Raw genomic sequence first — 20632 nt, forward strand, 5'->3', positions numbered from 1 at the left:
AAGTTGTTGATTGTCACTATAGCATTCTTGAAATTGTAGTAAAAATCATCATCTCCTTCTTGTAAGGACTTCATCTTCTACCGGAATTGAAAATACATGTGATCTTCTTTCAAAATCCAAAATACGTTTGATCTTCTTTTCGAATCCAAAATACACTTGAGAAAAATTATTTTTGCAAACTCATTTGATTCCAACCATAATAGAAAAAGTCCACATGACTTGATCATCTTTAAGAATCCTCAACAAGTGAACCAATTTGTTTGTAATTAGAATATTAGAACTAACGATTTATTTATATACATATAAACACATTATGATGGAATACATTTATAACAGACATTATGATAGAATACACTACATACCAACTGACAAAATAGACGTGTACATCCATAACTTGAGACATGGATCTTGCAATTGCCTATTACAGGAAAAGAAAACCATAAAACTTACTACAATTGAAAAAAAGAGATAGTACCTTAAAATAGCAACAAACTTGGGTCCTTTGCCTTCATAAACTCGAAGACAAGAATAATCTGCCACATACAACAATAGCAACCAACAACAAAAAAGAAACAAAAAATAAATATAAATAAATAACTTATTTCACAAGATTTGGATGAATTGAACCTGAAAAACTACGCGAGCTGATCTGGAATAAGATCATAAATAGATGCAATCAATCTTCTTACTTTCCCTTGCATTCCTCTTTCGCTCAATCTCTCTCATCTCTCCCTTTCTCTTCTGTGTTTAGCCAAAAACAAACACCACATGAGGGAGTTTTCTGGGGAATAACAAGAGGCATCGTCCTCTCATCCCTTCTTCTTTTCCTATCAATTAAGGCAATAAAATACCCCTTGATAGAACTGTTATGATTTTGACTTTTCCTTTACCTCCTTGTTCATCAAGTTTAGTCGAGAAAACCTCCACCGGAGGTGGAGGTTTTCGGCAGTCAAGAGGGTAATGAATCTCTCTCATTTTCCTTACTTCTCATCGATTTCCCAGCAAGCCCAACACACCACCTGTTACTAATTTTGTTCACCCCTCTTTCCTGTCAAACAAATAACTCTAAACACCCTCTACAGTTGCTTCTTCCTTTTTTGTGTGGGGTTGTCGAACGGATTAGAAAAGAAGAAACACGGAGGAGTCACCGGAGCAACCCCTCGCCTCCACCGCTGTTAACAATAGCCACCACTGATGACAACATCGCTGCCTGCTTCTGTTCGTCTTTCCTTTATGATCAGACGAAGACGAAGACTAAGGATCGAAGATCCTTTTCCCCCATTTATAGTTGTTTGATAATCAGCCTCTTGTTTTGCTCTTTGTAATTGATTGCCACCACTGATGACAACATCACTGCCGAGCCACGTGTTGCTGCTGCTGATCTCCTCCACTTCATATCGCTATTGTGCTATATGGTTGTATCATCATGAAAAATTGTTCCAGAAAACAACTGATTTGGGAACGGGAGCAGAAGGCTAGAATGAAAGAAAGGAGCAAAAGGATTATCACCGATGAATCTTGCTCGGTGGTGTGACATCCCCATTTTCACGGCCAGAAAAGACCGATTTGTTTATGCTTTGTTTTATAAAATCAGAGTAATCTTTTAAAGAAAACGGTTGCGGAATTTGTTCCCAAAACAAAATATGATAATAACTTATCAAAACATTTCTCAAAGAGAATGTATTTTCATTTAATAATAAAACCTCAAGATGTCATGTTCCGATACAGACATATAAGCATAAACAGAACTGACATTCAATTACACTAATGATTTACATCTCCTTTAATCTCTCAGTGCAAAGCAGCTTCGTATCGATACCTGTGATACAATTAAACTGAGTGGGTCAGGCTTGGGAGCCTGGTGAGCATATAGGGTTTTCAACCCACAATAATATAATTATTATATTCAATCATCAAACAATCAAACCAATTACCCATCCCCATTATCTTCTTTTAATCTTACCTAAAGATATTATCCTAATGGTCATCTCCTATATCATTTTTACCTCTCATCTCCTTACATCTTATTTCCTTATATGTTTGTTCCTAAGAACTTTTCCTAAGGATCATCGCATGAATACGTAGCCACAACATCGCCTGGACTAGTAATTCATAGTAAGGGTTAGACTATCATCGCATGAATACGCAGCCACAACATCGCCTGGACTGGTAATTCATAATAAGGGTTAGTCTATCATCGCATGAATACGTAGCCACAACATCGCCTGTACTCGTAATTCGTAGTAAGGGTTAGAGTATCATCGCATGAATACGTAGCCACAACATCGCCTGGGCTCGTAATTTATCACCTACAGGTTATGAGTTTGCTGGTGTTTCCACGAGGTCATCTAGAATAGTCCATGGTCGCCATCTATACTCTGGTAGATGACTACATCGCCGGTCAAGGTTATGGTATCTCCTCTCATTTCACATCACCTATTTATCATCACCTAATTATCATCACCTTTCTATCATCACCTATCTCTCATCACCTAATTATCATCACCTATTTCTCATCACCTAATTATCATCACCTATTTCTCATCACCTAATTATCATCACCTTTCTATCATCACCTATCTCTCATCATCTATCTCTCATCATCTATCTCTCATCACTTATTTCTCATCACCTATTTCTCATCACCTATTTCTCATCACCTAATTATCATCACACATCATCTAATTCATCTACCCATGTTCTACCCAACATATTTGTAGATATAAAATACATATACAGATTAACTCATTTAACACCTATATAAAACATCCATTCCACACTCATCTCTACTAAACAACAATATATAAACACATAACATGTATCTCATAGCAAATATTTCATATCTTTATGTTAGAAGAAAATAACCACACACTCACACAGATAAACAACAATATATATACACATAGCACGTATTTTATAAAATACTTCATATCTATGTGTAAGATGAAAGTGACTATACACTCACCCAAACATATACTTAATACATTCAAACAATACTTTTATTATACTCGTGTTTATGAAAGAGACTATACACCCACACATATAAACAACTTTATATTATACACATAGCTCGTATTTCATAGCAAATACTTAATATTTATGCATTAGAAGAAAGTAACTACACACTCACTTGATTAGAAGATGATCGGACAGCACTACGGCTTGTAGAAGTAGTATTCTTTGGCAGATCTGGAAGATCTTCACAAAAACCGGACTCCTCGCGGGCAGATCTTCGGCTCGGGAATTGCACTTCTCGGGATCTTCGGGGCTTCGGGACTTGCTTCGGGGCTCGGGAATGATACCGGGGCTTCGGGATAATTCTTGCACGAAAAACGATGCAAAAACGCGAGAAAAGGGAAGAAATGAGCAAATAACTCGGTTGCCCTTGACCTCCTTTTATAGGGGCTGGAAGGTCGAATTATGCTGGGCGTAACGACGATAAGATCGCTGACTCCCCCCCCCCCCTTTCGGATAATATCGGAATATATATATATATATATATATATATATATATATATATATATATATATATATATATATATATATATATATATATATATATATATAAATATCGAAAATATTTAATAAACTTCAAAAATTCATATCTTCCTCATACGAACTCCGTTTTCGACGTTCTTTATATCCACACGTAGGTGAGACTACGATCTACAACTTTCGTTTAGACTCCGTTGGCTAATTTTGACTTTATTTTTATTATTTATTTTTAGTAGGCCGGGACAGGAAAATTCTGTTATAAATTCATAACTTCTTCATCCGACGTCCGTTTTCGCCTATCTTTTTATCGTTTTACTCCTATTAACGAGACCTTTGATTCTCATTTAGATTGTTTCGACTAAAAACCGCTCGGTCTCAAATCGAGTATTCGGGCTGCATACCGCTAAGTCGAAACTTCAAAAAATCATAACTTCCTCATACGAAGTCAGATTTGGGCGTTCTTTTTATGCACGCTCACGGTTTAACGTATTCTACGACTTTCATTTAGATTGCCAAGGCTAAATATCGCTCTAACGTAAATTCACTTTTTACTTCGCGCTGTGTCGTGCCGGTTCTGTCGCGAAACTTCGACAGGTCATAACTTCTTCGTTATAACTCGGATTTCGGCGTTCTTTATATGTACGGAATCCTTGTAACATATACTACAACTTAGTTAAGATTTTTCATTCTAAATAATCTTTTATCAAAAATTCATTTTTGACGCCTATCGTCTCTAAATTGACTAGCCCTGATCTACGGACGTTACAAGTGGTGACTAATGGTGTTGATCGGACCTTTTGGTCTTCTTATTTGATTTTGGACGTGTAGGGTTAAATGAATATGCATGAGGCAAGAGTAAAACTGATTTCCTATTTTACGGGATATAATTAATTTGACAATTTACCATTAATAATTAGAAGCTAAGATTACAAAATTACCTTTTTGTAGGTTATTGAAATGAGTGGTCCATAATCATTCCTAGATCCACACAATAATTAGTTATAACACTTGAACCTATATATATATATATATATATATATATATATATATATATATATATATATATATATATATATATATATATATATATATATATATATATATATATATATATATATATATATATATATATATAAACGAATAAAGCTACAGTACATCTTGGTAAGGTGGTGAACCAAAATAAATGTTACTCGAATCCCAGAATAAGTTAAACTTTTTTTTTCCTACCTGGAGTAACTCTTTAAAAGCTAGCGTAGGCATTTCACTGTTTATTTTTATATAAACATAGTTACTAATATGAGAAATTAAATATTCTTCTACCATTTGTTCCTACTTTTCCTCCTACCATATCAAATGTTGACAAATGGATTAAATGATTATTAATTTCATTAAATGTCTAATTAAATGTGATACATGTCAACATTTGATATGGTAGAAAGAAAAGTAGGAACAAATGATAGGAGGATATTTAATTTCTTTACTAATATAACTTTAATTTGTTGCAATTGTACTGATAAAATAATTTAAGTTTTAACTTTAAGGTTACACTTTCAATCCTTAACAAAGACAATTATCTTTTTGGAATTTTAACTTAATTTAGTTTTGCAAGTCATTTATATGTAAAAATTTTAACATACGGTAATACTGTAATAATGTATTTTACTCTCATGCAGTCTCATCAATTATAATAGTAGGGTCCAATCTAGGATACTTGGGATCAAGTCTCAGAAATAAGCTTTTTTAAAATCAAATTCACCTAGATGATTAATTTTCTTACTATTTGCATATGAATTTTGATAACTTAAGGATACCTGTTTTTTGGTAGTTGCCCCTTATCCTTAACGATATTTAGACTTTGGAGTAACAGTGCATGTTTAACGCATTAACTAATTATTGCCCCTTGATCCCCAAAACACTTGTCTTTGGTTCCCATTTATTATTGGATCACAAATGGATAGATTACAATAATTTGACTACTACATGACACAACCAACACATATAAATGTTGTCCATTATAGTCAACCATTTAAAAAAAAATCTCATTCTTCAATTTGCAGACTTTGGAAAATCCTCAAGGCACACACTACATGTTATCTACAAACATTTAAATCCCATCCGACCAGCTTGCCATCAATTTCTTCCATTGCATAATTCTTTGTTTATTGCGTTGACAACAATAATTGGTTTGTAGTGTGAAGATCTTTTTAAGCCACCAAACTTTTCATTAAGTCAGAAGCATGACATTATAAAATGATTTGAGTTCAATCTATTCCAAATACTATATCTATTTGTAGCAAGTGTAAAGTGTAAACGTTCATAGCAATTTAAAAGAATGAGTAATTCAAAGTTGTTCCTCTCCTTTTCCCTTATCTTTTCCTTCATCTGTTTTGCTTCTTCCTCTTTTTTCAACACCACTAAAAAAATGCTCTCCTCAAGAGACCCTTGCGTTGCTTCTCTTTAAACAAAGCCTCTCCTCAATCAATTTCAAGGATTATGATCCCCAATATAACGCTGCTGGTGAAATGTTGTTTAGTTTTGATTATCATCCAATTATGATGAATTGGAGCACAAGTATTGATTGTTGCAACTGGGATGGTATCACCTGCAACCACTTCACCGGTGATGTTATTGGTATTGACCTGAGTTATGGTATGCTACAAGGTACCATCCATCCTAACACCACCCTTTTCGATCTTCCTCATCTACAAAGGCTCAACCTTGCATATAATAATTTTAATGCTTCCCAACTTCCACGTGAAATTGGTAGGTTTTCAAATAGTCTCACACATCTCAACATCTCTTCATGTGGGTTTACCGGTGATATTCCTTGGGAAATCTTATTTCTCCCTAAATTAGTTTCTCTTGATCTCTCTTCAAATAATGGATTGCAAATGCATCCGTATGTTTTAAATAATCTGCTACAAAATTCAACTCATTTGAGAGAGGTTGCCATGGCTCATGTTGATATAGGTTGGTTTTTATCTCTTCTTCTCTAAAATCACTCGAACTTAGCTGGACTGGTTTGCAAGGGAAATTACCTGATAACATGTTCAATCTTCCATATTTGGAACAACTTGACTTGTCAGCCAATTGGCTCCTCACTGGTCCATGGCCCACAATTAACAAGAGCATCAACATCCCTCTCAACTCAACTTGTTGACTCTAGGAAATTAACACCAATTAATTTATCAGGAGAAACATTCGGCTCAATTGGCCATCTCACATCCTTGCAACATTTGGATCTCTCTTCTTGTAGTTTGTTTGGGCCGTTTCCCAAATCCTTATTAAACCTAACACATCTCACTACTCTTGTTTTAGAAGGTAACATGCATGCTTAATGGAACGTTGCCTTCTTTGTTGTTTACTCTTCCCTTTATAGAAGAAATTAATCTTGGCTTTAACTTGTTTAGTGGAGGGTTACCATTAGAGTTGTTCAAGTGTCGTTCATTAAAAGTGTTACTCCTTCGTGATCAGAACCTATTTGATGGCGAGGTTAATCAAGGCTTGAATTCTTCGTTATTTATCCAACTTGTTAACCTCAATTTCCTAGACCTTCAATCGAATAGTTTCAAAGGTGTATGGAATTTCGAAACTTTGTTATCAAGCCTACCAAACCTTACAGGACTCGATCTCTCCTATAGTGGCTTAACTGTTCTCAGCCACAATTCTACCACCTATGTCAACCCTAATTTTTGGTTCTTAAATTTGGCATCTTGCAACCTAAATGCGTTTCCAAAGTCCTTACGAGCTATGAAAAATCTTCAATATTTATTATTATATGGCAACAACATACAGGGTCGCATCCCCGATTTGGCTGGAGAGATAGGAGGAAATCGGTTGATTGCTGTGGATCTCTCAAATAACTCCATAACAGGCTTGCCGCAGTTTCAATGGGATGGAATAACTCAACTATCCTTCCAGTCCAACATGATTCAAGGACCATTCCCTCCATCAATTTGCAACATGAGCAATCTACAATATCTCGATCTATCCAATAATAGTATTGATGGAGTGATTCCACAATGCATCGGAAACATCCATTCTCTCGGGATGCTACATTTGGGGGCCAATCTTTTTAATGGCACCATTCCAGATGCATGCACAGATTATGGACAGTTGACATGGTTCATGTCAACTGAAAACTAAAAACGCGTTTCTAAATTTTTCAATGAAAACTAAAAACGGAAAATGAAAACTGTTTTCCCGTAACTAAACACAACCTTACTATTTTTGTTTTCCTTTTCAATACTGTCAGATGCAGGTAGAGAAGATTGCGTTAGGGCTTGAAGTTTATTGTAGATTTAGGCGTTGGTCATGCAGATTCTTAGTTATATTTGGATTATTTATTTGTACATATATTACTTAAATTACTTGGTGGGTGGGAGATTACCATTTACCAACTTCATTGGAAGAAGTCTCACCGTCAGAGGCTTGTTTATCATTACACCAATTTTACACAATTAGACACAAAAATTAAATTAATGACTTACTTGACTGAATGATTTGTACAACCCAAGTCATTGATGTAGAAGTACAAATAGACCGCAAGACAAGCAATGACTGGTGGAGACTTAAAAAGGTCTTCTAGTCCAGCGGTATCCGGTGTTGCCCTCCTTCCTTGAGGTCGAGGGTTCAAGTCCCATTGTGGACATAGGTGAAATAATTTAGGAGTAGTTTAGTATATATTTGTATTTGTCGTTCCAAAAAAATAAAATAAATTAAAGCCTATACAAAAAAAAGAACAATACTAAACTCAACACCCTGTCTCCAATATATACTTAGAAGACCCTTAAGTCATTCCAAAAGCCTAGCCACAATCAGTTAAATCCTAATCAACTTAACTGTTACAAATTTCTTCCTTTGTCACAATCGTTGCTCAATGCAACAACAATACATGGATAATGTTGATTCAACATGTAATACAAATAAACTATTACAAGAAAACTTCTGAAAGGAAAATACTGCAATTCAGATACCCAAAATGATTAAAGTTACAATATAGCAAGTGAGAATGTGTATAGTAAATTAAAGAGAACGAGTTTTTCAAAATTACTTAAGCCCTATAGAACAATGGGATTGACCTGGTATCAAATACACTAAAATCAATAATAGGATACACAACTTGTACAACATGCAATCAAAGCCATACATGGCCAACAATCGTAATGGAAAAGTCCATGTTCCCCTGCTCTTATTCTATTTGTGAATTTTAGTACCTCGAAATTTGTACATTGTCTTGACCATATATTGATTGTTTTCTAGAATCAACAGCAAGCCTTCCTATTGTTAAATTATTTAAACATGTATTCTCAATCATTGTAATGTCACAACTCACAATGAGTGAATTCATGAATTTTTTTGATCCCAAAAGTAAGCTTTTCTATCGACTCAGATCTTCATCATTTCTTAGCTATAAACTTGCCCATAAAAAGAAAACGTTAATTTAAAAATTGAAGCCAAAGCCTGGTAACACAATGTTAAGCCACCATTAAGATATATGTATTCTAGAAAGTCAAGATAAGAAGCCAAAGGCGAGTTAATTAGTAAGGAGGTGGTTTGGTTAGTTAACTAGAAACGTCAACAGAAGCTAGTTACTTCAGGAGCATCATGTCAGTTAGGGGGGGGGGGGGGGGGGGGGGGGGGGGGAAGTCAGTTAGAAAGATGCAGGTGAAGAGGAGTATTAATACATAGTTAAGCTACTGGAGTCGGTATCTTTCATTTGTAATAGAAAATTCAGTGGAGATCCAAACCTCTTGAATGTTGGAAATCATGATATAACGAATCACCACTGCCACCACAATCTCCACTGTGTCCTTAAGCTAGGGGCAGTTTTAGTATAGGGCATGTAGTGGCATGTGCAAACCCTGACTTTTCCGGACGCAGTGCAGGATTTTTCGATTTTATTTTCTACTATCGTGCAATCCTTGAATTTCCCATGACACCCCTACTATGAAATCCCGCATCCACCCTTCCTTGAGCCACATCAAAACACATGACTTCACAGACCGATCAAAGTTAAAGTACTTTTTTTTAATAATTCGAAAGCATAATTTTTGTGAAACAGATAAATATTAAAGAGTTAGTATATCAACAATAAAACTTGGTAATTGTATTATGTATTGATCACATACACATGACAGGAATATATAATAGATACATTTACACTCTACACCCTATATTATTAACTTATATTATTATAGTCTAATATTCCCCACAAGCTAAGTCGGGGAGCAAGCCGCAACATGGATATATCGTAATAGGAGAAAACGTTGTGATGACAGTGACTTTGTGAGGACGTCTGCTATCCGATCATTTGTATGGATGTGTTGAACTGAGAGTTGTCCTTGTGCTACCTTTTCATGAACAAAATGGAAATCAACTTCAACATGTTTGGTGTGTGCATGAAATATTGGATTTGCCAAAAGATAGGTAGCATCTAGGTTATCACACCATAATGTAGCAATAGTCTTTAGATGAACCCATAGTTCTCTTAGAAGAGCTTGAAGCCAAGTAAGTTCTACCATTGTACCTGATAGAGCCTTGTACTCTGACTTTGTTGATGATTGAGAGACAGTTTGTTGTTCGCGAGCAGCCCAAGAAACAAGATTTGATCCTAGATATATAGCAAAGCCCCTGGTGGATCGACGGTCATCTGGCTACCGCCCAGTCCACATCAGAATAAGTAGTAAGCAAATGATCAGTAGCATCAGTATAAGTATGAAGTTTCAAATCTGAGTTGCGTTGTAATCGTAATCCGTAAGAAGCAGTCCCTTGTAAATATCTCAAAATACGCTTCATGACTGACCAATGATTCTCAGTGGGGGAATGCATAAATTTACAAACTTTGTTGACTGTGTAAGTGATGTTTGGCCATGAGAGTGTGACGTACCAGAGAACACCAACAATTTGTCGATAACGACTAGGATTGTCAAATGACTACTATCACCGATCGCTAAGTTTGCACTCGTTAATGGAGAGGAAACATGTTGGACGCAAAGAGGTTGACACATTGTAACAATTCAATAATAAATTTCCGTTGAGACAAGATGATAGAGTCTGTTTTATAGTGTATTTCAACACCTAGAAAATAGGATAGAGCGCCCATATCTTGCACAACAAATGAGTTGCTAAGGTTGCATACCATTTGATCAATCACATGAGAATCATTACCTGTAAGAATAATATCATCAACATAAACTAACATATATAGTAGAATGCCTCGAGATGAGTGAACAAATAGTGATGGGTCCGAGACCCCTTGAAGACAATTACCAAGAGGGTTGTGGATAGCCAATGAAACCATGCCCGTGGAGCCTAGTTTAGGCCGTACAATGATTTATGGAGAAGGAAAACATGATATGGATTTGTTTGATCAACGAAGCCTAGAGGTTGCTGTAGATACATTGTTTCTTTTAGATCCCCATGTAAGAACACATTTTGTACAACTAATTGTCGTAATAGCCAATTTTGGGCAACAACTAAGGAAAACACAACACGAATGGTTGTCACCTTGACAACCAAACTAAACGTCTCTTGATAATCAATCCTCGATTGTTGTTTGAAACCCTTAGCAACCTGCCATGATTTTTAGCGTATCCTTTTTCAGTTTATATACCCACTTACAGTCCACAACATTTATATTGTTTTGACGTGGTACCAAAGACCATGTACCATTCTTCATTAGGGCCGATTATTCTTCTAACATAGCAGAGCATCATTATGGCAAAGTGTTAGCAATGACAAAGTCAGGAGGTTCAGTCTGAAAGTAGTAGAGTAGTTTGTACTAGTATGAAGGGAAGAAGATTGGTTTGATTTAGTTTGTTTGGGGTGAGGTCAAAGATGAGAAGGGCTCGGACATGGAAGGGTAGTATTGGTAGGTTGTGCGACTGGCTGGGATTTTGAGGGTTGGGAGGGAGTGTCGGCTTGTTGTTGTGTAGTAGTGGAGGGAATTGATTTGTTGTGTCGCTAGTAGGTATGAATAAGAGGAGGTAAATTGTGTTCGGTTGGTATGGGAATAGTGGAGTCAGAGATTGAAGTTGAGGGTGTAGATTGATTTAGGGTAGATGTAGAAGGTGGGTAATTTTGGAGTGATATAGGAATATGATAGGATGACACATATGGGTCAGATTCCGGTTTTTGTGAGTTAGTGGGTTGGGGCTGGTCAGGTGGTGAAGTAGAGAATGGAAAGGATGTCTCATTAAAATGAACATGGCGAGCAATGTAAATGCATTCAGATGCACTACTAGAAAAAAGGCCTTTTACGACGCTCATTGCGCGTCGTAAAAGGCTCAGACGACGCGCAAATGCGTGTCAAGGAAGGCCCTGTCATAAAGAGAGACGACGCGCATTTACGACGCTCATTTACGACGCGCAATTATGACACGCTTTTACGACACGCAATGCGTATCAAGGAAGGCCCTGTCATAAAGAAAGATGACACGCATTCGCGTGTCGTAACCTTACGACGCGCGTGTTAATGACACGCAATGCGCATCAAGAAAGCCCCTGTCAAGAAAGGCCATGTCATAAATGAAGATGACACACATTTTTGCGTATCGTAAATTTAAATGTTTAAAAAAAATAAATTTATATATTTATTAATTTTTAAATTAAATTTGCATTTAATTTCTCATAATAGAAATAAAATACCATATACAAAAAATACAATCCATTGCATAATATAAAATAAAATTTCATACTCAAAAAATAAAATAGATTACACAAATTGTAATGTCATACAAAGAATCATTCAAATGTTAAACGAAAATAATACATTGCTAACATGGGTTATACATTCCTATAAAACTAACAAATAATCATACAACTCTGTTTCTTACTGGAAAGGAATGTCAAACATGATTACAAGTCTCCCTTAATCTTGATTACTCACCTGCTTAAGTAGAATGTTGTTGTTGAGAAGGTTACCTAGCAACAGAGAAAAACACAACACCTCTCCCACAATCACAACATCATTTACAGAGAAAGGGTTGTCAATTACTTTCATTAAGACTTTCATTCAATCACAAAAATATTAAATAAAAGGGTGAAACAGTAACTTACTTTTGATAAGTTGATCTCCCTTAGAGCAAACACAGCTAAAGCATTGAACAAGACCCTATTTCCCTCTTCTTTTAAAGTTTCCAGAATGTTTAGAATGCTCTCCTTACCTTGTTATTTCAAGTGTCAGGGGGAAAAAAAGTCCTCACTTTTGGTTCCCTATCAGATGCAGCATCAAGAACAGAGAACATGATCTCACCAAACATAATCAATAATCAGATTGAATTATATATTATGAGTAAGTAATAAAGTACATGTAACACAATAAAGTATTATTAAGGAGCTTATGAGTTCAAATATTATTTTTTACACTCAGATGCCAAAATATTTTATGTTATTCTTCTACAAGTTGAGAACCAACTCAAACATGAAAGATAATAGTCCATCTGGCAACTTTTGATGACATGGCAAATGAAATTTCTCAGAGATAGAATAATACCTGTACTATTAAAATGATGGCAACCACAACAGGTGGTCCAATAACTACAGCCAAAAACATGCCTTTAATCATGTCTGGAAAGAAAAGAAAGATTGTTTGCTGCAATCATAAATCCCATGTGTTACAAACTTATATCCAAATTTAAATTAAATAAAAAGAGAAAACTGTAAAAACAAATTATATCCAAGGTAATACACCATACAACAAAATAGCAAAGTCCATCAGTATTGTTACAAACCCATGAAGGAAGTGGAAGTTACTGGAAAAAAAAAACATATGATTTGAGGCCTGTTCTCCATTCTTCATAATAAGATAAATTGAGAAGCATTTTTCAAAAAAACACCATTTTCTTAATTATTAGAACACATTAGGAAAGCTTTATACTCTTTGATTTAAGAAGCTAAGTAAACTATAAGAAATCCACAACAAAAAGAAACTATAAGAAATCCACAACAAAAAGATTTGAAACTTACTTGTCCAGTAAGAAGAGGGGTATCAGCAACAAGCTTGAAAGCAACAGGCCTTGGAGTACGCACAGGCCAAGCCTGCAAATAAAAGGTGCATCAAGTATAAAAGAGAACAGGGAAACTGATATTAAAAACAAGAACTTTGATCATTAGAATAAAAGAGAGAGAGAAAAATAGAGAGGGAAGAAATGGAAGGAATGACTCATTCCATTCCATTCCATTCTATATTCCAACCTTTACCTTGTTTTCTTATCATTATCAGTTGTATCTGCACCTCTTTCATTTCCTGCAAGATTTATAAACGAAGAATGGCATGTGATCGTGAAGATTCCTCAAGTCTTGTATGGTAAAGTGGCTGAATGGTTAGCAACTATAAAACAGCCCCTAAGACCAAATGACCATTTTACCCTTACATCCCAACAAACAGATTTCATAATCATCATCAATTTTAACATGAGAGAAGTTGGTGGAAAAAATATTAAGGGCAAGTAGGGGAAGGGTTGGTGTTTTGATACACTAAGCTGTCCAGATTAAGTGGTTAACCAAGAAAGCCCATCAAGTCAAACAAAAAAGTATGCCGACATGCGAAAGCCACGTTTCATCAGTACATTATTTAGGGAACCTTTTAATTATGCATTATCTCTAGAAAACCTTGATCATATTTATTGCATTTCAACTTTTATCGATCAAAGTCGATTATATCGAACGATAATTAACTTACACCTTATAAAAAAAAGTTAATTGATGAATCAATTAAAATGCACTCTTTCTTGTTCGGCCCATACATTTTTACAAAAGAGTTTTTTTATTTTTATTTTATTTTTAAATTATTATCACAAACGGATATTTTGTAGGAAATGACATGTAGATAGCCGACATTGCCAAATGTAAAAAGAAAGAAAGCAACGGGGATGAATCCAGTGGGATGGCAGTACGATTATACACCTGTAGAACACGTATCAGACCCTAATCCAACAGGTGTGCCGTTAGTGTAGTGTACATATATGTGTTTGACAAAAGTAGTTTTATTGGTTGTATATCATTGATGGAATTATACCTAGAACGAAATTGCATTGTAAGTCTATAGGATTGAAATTTATGGTAATATGAGTGATTGCAATACTATTATTCGAGGAGTACAAGCTTGTTCCATAGGTACCTGACATAACACAAGGTGACGTGGCATGATAGGATATTCCATTTCCTCCACAAAATCCGTCTCATCAGAGGCCCCACCACCACCACCATCATTTGCTTCCTCTACCTCGAATGCCTGTTCAAACCAAAACAATAATTTTACAAAGGGCATTTTTGGAATTTTAGTAAAAACTTACTTTCTTTCTAAATTGTAACTAACCTGGCAGACAAGTAGTTGTTTTTGGTATTGTAACTTTGACATACGTTCTTTTAATTCAGTAACATAAGTTTTTATGCTTTGAATATTATCTTCACCTGTTGTTTTAGACATCATTTGAATCTTTTTCAGATTTGGTTTGCTTTGTGCAGCAACAACAGGAGGAGTAGTAGTACTAATATTTTTGTCCCCTTCACTCTGTTGATTATATGGAGCCATGTTCTCACGCCCCCAACACAACTTCTTTAAGGGATCAAATTACTTTGAAATTGACCTTGATATTCATCGATTTAGTTAAATAGCAAGAAAAGGATTGGATGCATTTCGTGAACGTCTAAAACACGAGATTATGAATCTCGGCTTAACAATTCAGGTAATCTAAATCTAATCATGAATTGTTGATGTACTTTCAAACTATTACAACTTTTTCCCTCCCTAATATTTTTTCTTGTTAAAAAAAACATACAGGCTCAAAAACCAGAAGAATTACCCGAGAAAATTCTTTGCTGTTTGAGATTAAACAAGATTGACTTTGTCAATCAAGGTCAAATACCCACATTAGTCGCAGATGATCACAATTCCAATTCCTCTTGAAATCATTCTTCCTTCTTTTCTTTGGTAAAATGTTCCTGCCCACTGTAAGTACACAGCTGCAATCCCAGTAAAAAAAAAGGTGAATTTTTGCTTAAACCGAGTTAGAAAAGTAACAAAAGGTAAAAACTTTTCATTGTTTCTTCAATGTCAATTTTGAATGGTTAACGATACGGGTTCATTGTAATGTAAGTTGTTGTACATATTGATGTATCGATTGTTATTGGTTTTGTAAATACAGGATCATTTTCATTTTATAAACTATTGTTTTTAGTTTCATTTTGTATTCTGGTATTTACCTCCATCAAAATATGAACGTTTGACTTTGTTGAACCTGGTCAATCATTATCAGATTCGTTCGTGGGAACCGAAGCCTGTTACAAAATAAAAATAGGAATAAATCATTATTAAATCATAAAAGTTAAAAGTTAAAAAGTTCTAATAACAATCAAGACCAAAATATCCCCATACTGAGAGCCAAATCTGTCATCAAGTTCTTTTGAAAGATCTCCATCAGACATGAAAAACTTTAGCAATTGTGCCCTTGAAGGATCCTTTATGATGCTGTCTATGATATCAACAACTTTGGAGACTCCACATTCGTGTGTGTCTATGCACACACAAACACCATCTAGGAAGTAGGACGACGTTAGCTCAATGGTAAATTAATTAATATCTGTATATATATATATATATATATATATATGTGTGTGTGTGTGTGTGTGTGTGTGTGTGTGTGTCTAACAGTTTAAAGTCTAAAGAAAATGACAAATTATCTTATGTTTCAGATGGTGATGCTTACTGTGTATGCGTTCTTATACGGGAGATTATATCTCTGTTTAAGTGGATTAGAAAAAGCAATTATGAAATCAGCAAAGATGCAAGGAGATAAAGCTTTGAAAGCAACCATGGCTTCTCAATCTGTAGTTCAACTTGGTCTTTTAATGGCGTTACCGATGATTATGGAGATCGGACTCGAAAGAGGCTTCAGAACTGCACTCGGTGACCTAATAATCATGAACCTCCAGCTCTCCGCTGTCTTCTTCACCTTCTCTCTTGGCACCAAGCTTCACTATTTCGGTCGCACAATTCTCCACGGCGGCGCCAAATACAGAGCCACCTAACCATCTCAATGTGGTTCCTAGTCGTGTCGTGGCTGTTCGCCCCTTTTCTTTTCAACCCATCCGGATTTGAATGGCAGAAAATCGTTGAAGACTGGGACGACTGGTCAGTGTGGATCAGAAACCACGGTGGAATCGGTGTTCCGGCGAACAAAAGCTGGGAATCGTGGTGGGAGGAAGAACAGGACCACCTCCGATTAGGGCTTTTTCTAACAATTTCAACATCGAAGAAACAATGAAGAACAGGACCACCTCCGATTAGGGCTTTTTCTACTGCTACTTCTTCACCATCTTCTATTTTTTCTGTATTTAGACTTGAGAGTATAATTAGGGCTTTTTCTAACAATTTCAACATCGAGTGGGAGATATGGTGGTTCCAGTAGGTAGAAGTGAGGGAAGAAGTAAGCAGCAGTCAATGTCGGGAGGGGGAAGGAAGGAGCGTCCAGGGCAAGAGGGAAAGGAGAAAAAAAAGGAAGGCGGGATTTTTAATTTTTTTCAGAATTTCATTTCCCCCTACTGTTAAAGTTTGGAACGCGCGTTCCATTAAAAATTATAAAGCGACATCCTTAGACGACGCGCATTTTATTATAGGTGCCCTCCGTGTTTTTTTTAGACACTAATTTAAGGGCGCGCAATAATGCGTGTCTTCTATCCTTAAATTTTTTGAAGAGATGACATTTTTCTAATGTCACTCTCCTTTGCGTAACATAGATCAATGAGCGTCGTATTTTGCGCGTCGTAAAAGGCCTTTTTTCTTGTAGTGATGATGGGTCGAAACTATTAGCCTATATGTTGTTAGCCCACATGTTTATGAGCCCTTTAGGCTTTAGCCCATTAGGGTTTGTTCTTAGCTTGTATTTATTCTCCCATTTCTTCTTTGTAGCCTTTTATTCTTTTCATTGAGAACCTTGTAATTTCTCTCTTTCAATAATCATATGGAAATATTATCATGGTATCGGAGCGGAGGTTTGATACGTTGTTAGAAGCTTTTCATTGAGAACCTTGTAATTTCTCTCTTTCTAGGGTTACTGTAGCCATTTTGTTTCCAATCTGTTTGACGCTCCTTCCTTATTGATGTTGTTTACTCGTTGGTATTTGTTTGTTGTTGCCGTTAGTTTGTTTTTGTTGTTTGATTGATTGCTTTTGCTAGTTTGTTGCTCTTCTGATTCTCTAATTTCTTATCTATTATTATGGTTGTTTATCCATTGCCAACATGACTCGAAAGGATGATTCCCTTCGATCAATCAATACTCGATGACATGGAAAGAATTATACATATTGGAGTTACGTTATGAAGAAATTCCTTTGTGGGAAGAATATGTGGGGCTATGCCACTGGGACTAAAGTAAAACCTTTAGTGCCTCAAGCTGAGAATTTTGATTTGTTGGTTGATGCTTGGGAGACTGATAACTCCAAGGTCATTACTTGGATTAACAATTCTATTACACAATCTATTGGTATGCAGTTGGCTAAATATGACACAACAAAGGATGTTTGGAATCACTTGGAGAGACTGTATACTCAATCCAACTTTGCTAAACAATATCAGTTAGAATATGATATTTGTTCCCTTCAACACAATAACCTGAGTATTCAAGATTTCTATGTTGTTATGTCTGATTTATGGGATCAATTGGCTAATTGGCTCTTACTGAATCTAAAGAGTTAAAAGTTTTTGAGACTTATATTGGTATGAGGGAAGAACAATGTTTGGTCCAGTTTTTGATGGCGTTGCATTCTGATTTTGAAGGCCTACGTGGAACGATTATTCATCGCTCCCACTTCCCTCAGTGGATTATGTTATTCATGGGCTGATTTACGAAGAGACTCGTATCAAGTCTCACGCAGATAAAAGGTTTAAAGCAACCTCCATTCCTACTTCTACTCATGTTGTGCTTGCTGTTTCTTCTAATCAGTCTCGACAAAAAATCCAAGGGTTGCTTATGATGAGTGTGCATTCTACAAACAGAAAAATCATTGGAAAGCTCAGTGTATATTGTTAGTCAACAAGGGTAAATCTAATCAACTTTAGCCGGGACAACAGATTAGCTATGGTCAGTAGAAGTTTCAGCCATGTTCACCTTGCCCTCCATTATTGTTGCTGCTTCTGCTGCTCCATCAATTAACACCGAGTCAGTTTGCAACATGCCACCTTCTGCGTTGGATCCCAAGGTTTTTGGGAGTTTCAGACAGTATTTGGCTTCTAATCTTACTGCCATGTTTACATCTATGTCTCATTTTGGTCCTACTTCATCTGGTACCTCAAGTATACGTTCATCTTTGTAGATTTTAGATTCTGGTGCAACCCATCATATGAATCCTTATTTGTCATCGTTTACTTCTTTGTCACGCATGTCATCTGTCTCTGTTATGTCGGCTAGTGATACATCTATGATAGTTGAGGGTGTTGGGTCTATTTCTAATTCTCATATGTATCTTCCTAATGTTTATTACATTCCCAAACTCACTTTGCATCTTGCTTTGGTCATCTAGTTGTGAAAGTTTGGTAATTATGTATTCTTTTCTGATTCCATTTGTGTTATACAGGACCAACACACTCAGAAGGTGATTGGGATTGGCCGTAGGTGGGAGAAATTTATATCTTGGAGGTTCTCAAAGTATCTGTTGTTGTTGTTGCCGCTAGCATTGATTTGTCTTCTTTGCATTTGATTCCTTTGTCGTCTAAGTTTTATCATTGGCATTCTTTTTGGGACATGTGTTTGTATCATGTTTGAATTTTATAGCATTTAGTGTTGTTTTGGGTCATTTTAACACTTATGATATTTCCACTTGTAGTGGTTGCAACCTGGAAAAATTCTCTGCTTTACCTTTCAGTAAATGTATGTCTTGTTCTATTGCTCCTTTTGATATTATTCATTATGATGTGTGGGGTCCTGCACTAGTATCCACAAAGGATGGGTCGACATATTATGTATCTTTTATAGATGATTATACTCGATATACCTGGATTTATCTTATGAAACGCATATACGATTTTCTTGGCATTTACAACAATTTTAGAGCTCTTGTTAAAACTCAACATTTAGCTGTGATAAAGTGTGACTTAGGGGGTAAATACACCTGTAATGATTTTACTTAGTTACTTGCTTCTGATGGTACCATACACCAATCATCGTGCATTGATACTCATTAGTAAAATGGTGTGGAAGAACGGAAACACTGTCATATTATTGAGACAGCACACTCATTTCTCTTGTCTACACAAGTTCCTAGTGCCTTTTGGGGAAAAGCAATCTTAACTGCTGTTTATGTGACATATCCCTACTATATTGAATTAAGGAATGTCTCCTGTTGAGAAACTATATCACATACCAGAATACTCTACTCTATGATTCTTTGGATGTACTTATTTTTGTTCTTCGTCCTCATGGTGAGAGGAACAAGTTGGGATTGACATTTTCTATTTGTGTATTCTTGTGAATATGGGGTTCACATTTCTTCACCTATTCCCCTGCATTGTGATAAAAAAAAGTGCGAAACAAATTGCGAAGAATTTTGTTTTCCATGAGTGGACGAAACACTTTGATAATAATTGTCACTTCACTTGTCATCACTTACAACTCGAAACCATATCACTTCCATTTGTTTCATTAACCTTGCAACTTGCAAATATTTTTACGAAAGCTCTATCGGCATCTCGATTTCGTTTCTTGTGTGACAAACTCTTAATGCTTATTGCTATATTGTGAGTTTGAGAGGGGATGTTAGCCTATGTTGTTAGCCCACATGTATATGGGCCCTTTAGGCTTTAGCCCATTAGGGTTTGGTCTTAGCTAGTATTTATTCTCCCATTTATTCTTTGAAGCATTTTATTCTTTTCATTGAGAACCTTCTAATTTCTCTCTTTCATAAATCATATGGAAATATTATCAGAAACATCGATAACCATGATGTGAAGGGCTGTAGCCCAAGAAGACACACAGAGTGGAACGAAAGTCCATCTTGTGTTTGTTGTAAGGATGAAGATGGGGATAACACTGACAACCGAAGACTTGGAGGAAAGAGAAGCATGGTTTATGGTGGAAGATTCAAAGGGTGATGTATTGTTTATATTTCGTGAGGGCAGTCGATTTATGAGATAGACAAA

At 35.8% G+C, this 20632-nt stretch overlaps 1 protein-coding gene across 1 annotated transcript; it reads left to right on the plus strand.

Moving 5' to 3' along the window:
- Positions 1-6050: 6050 nt before the first annotated feature.
- Positions 6051-7641, plus strand: LOC122196650 (receptor-like protein Cf-9). The gene is made up of 2 exons (XM_042899795.1): positions 6051-6465; positions 6875-7641. The coding sequence occupies exons 1-2, from the start codon at positions 6051-6053 to the stop codon at positions 7639-7641; spliced, it is 1182 nt and encodes a 393-aa protein (XP_042755729.1).
- Positions 7642-20632: the final 12991 nt, after the last annotated feature.

Source organism: Lactuca sativa, chromosome 2 (genome assembly GCF_002870075.4).
Source record: "Lactuca sativa cultivar Salinas chromosome 2, Lsat_Salinas_v11, whole genome shotgun sequence".
Classification (NCBI taxonomy): domain Eukaryota; kingdom Viridiplantae; phylum Streptophyta; class Magnoliopsida; order Asterales; family Asteraceae; genus Lactuca; species Lactuca sativa.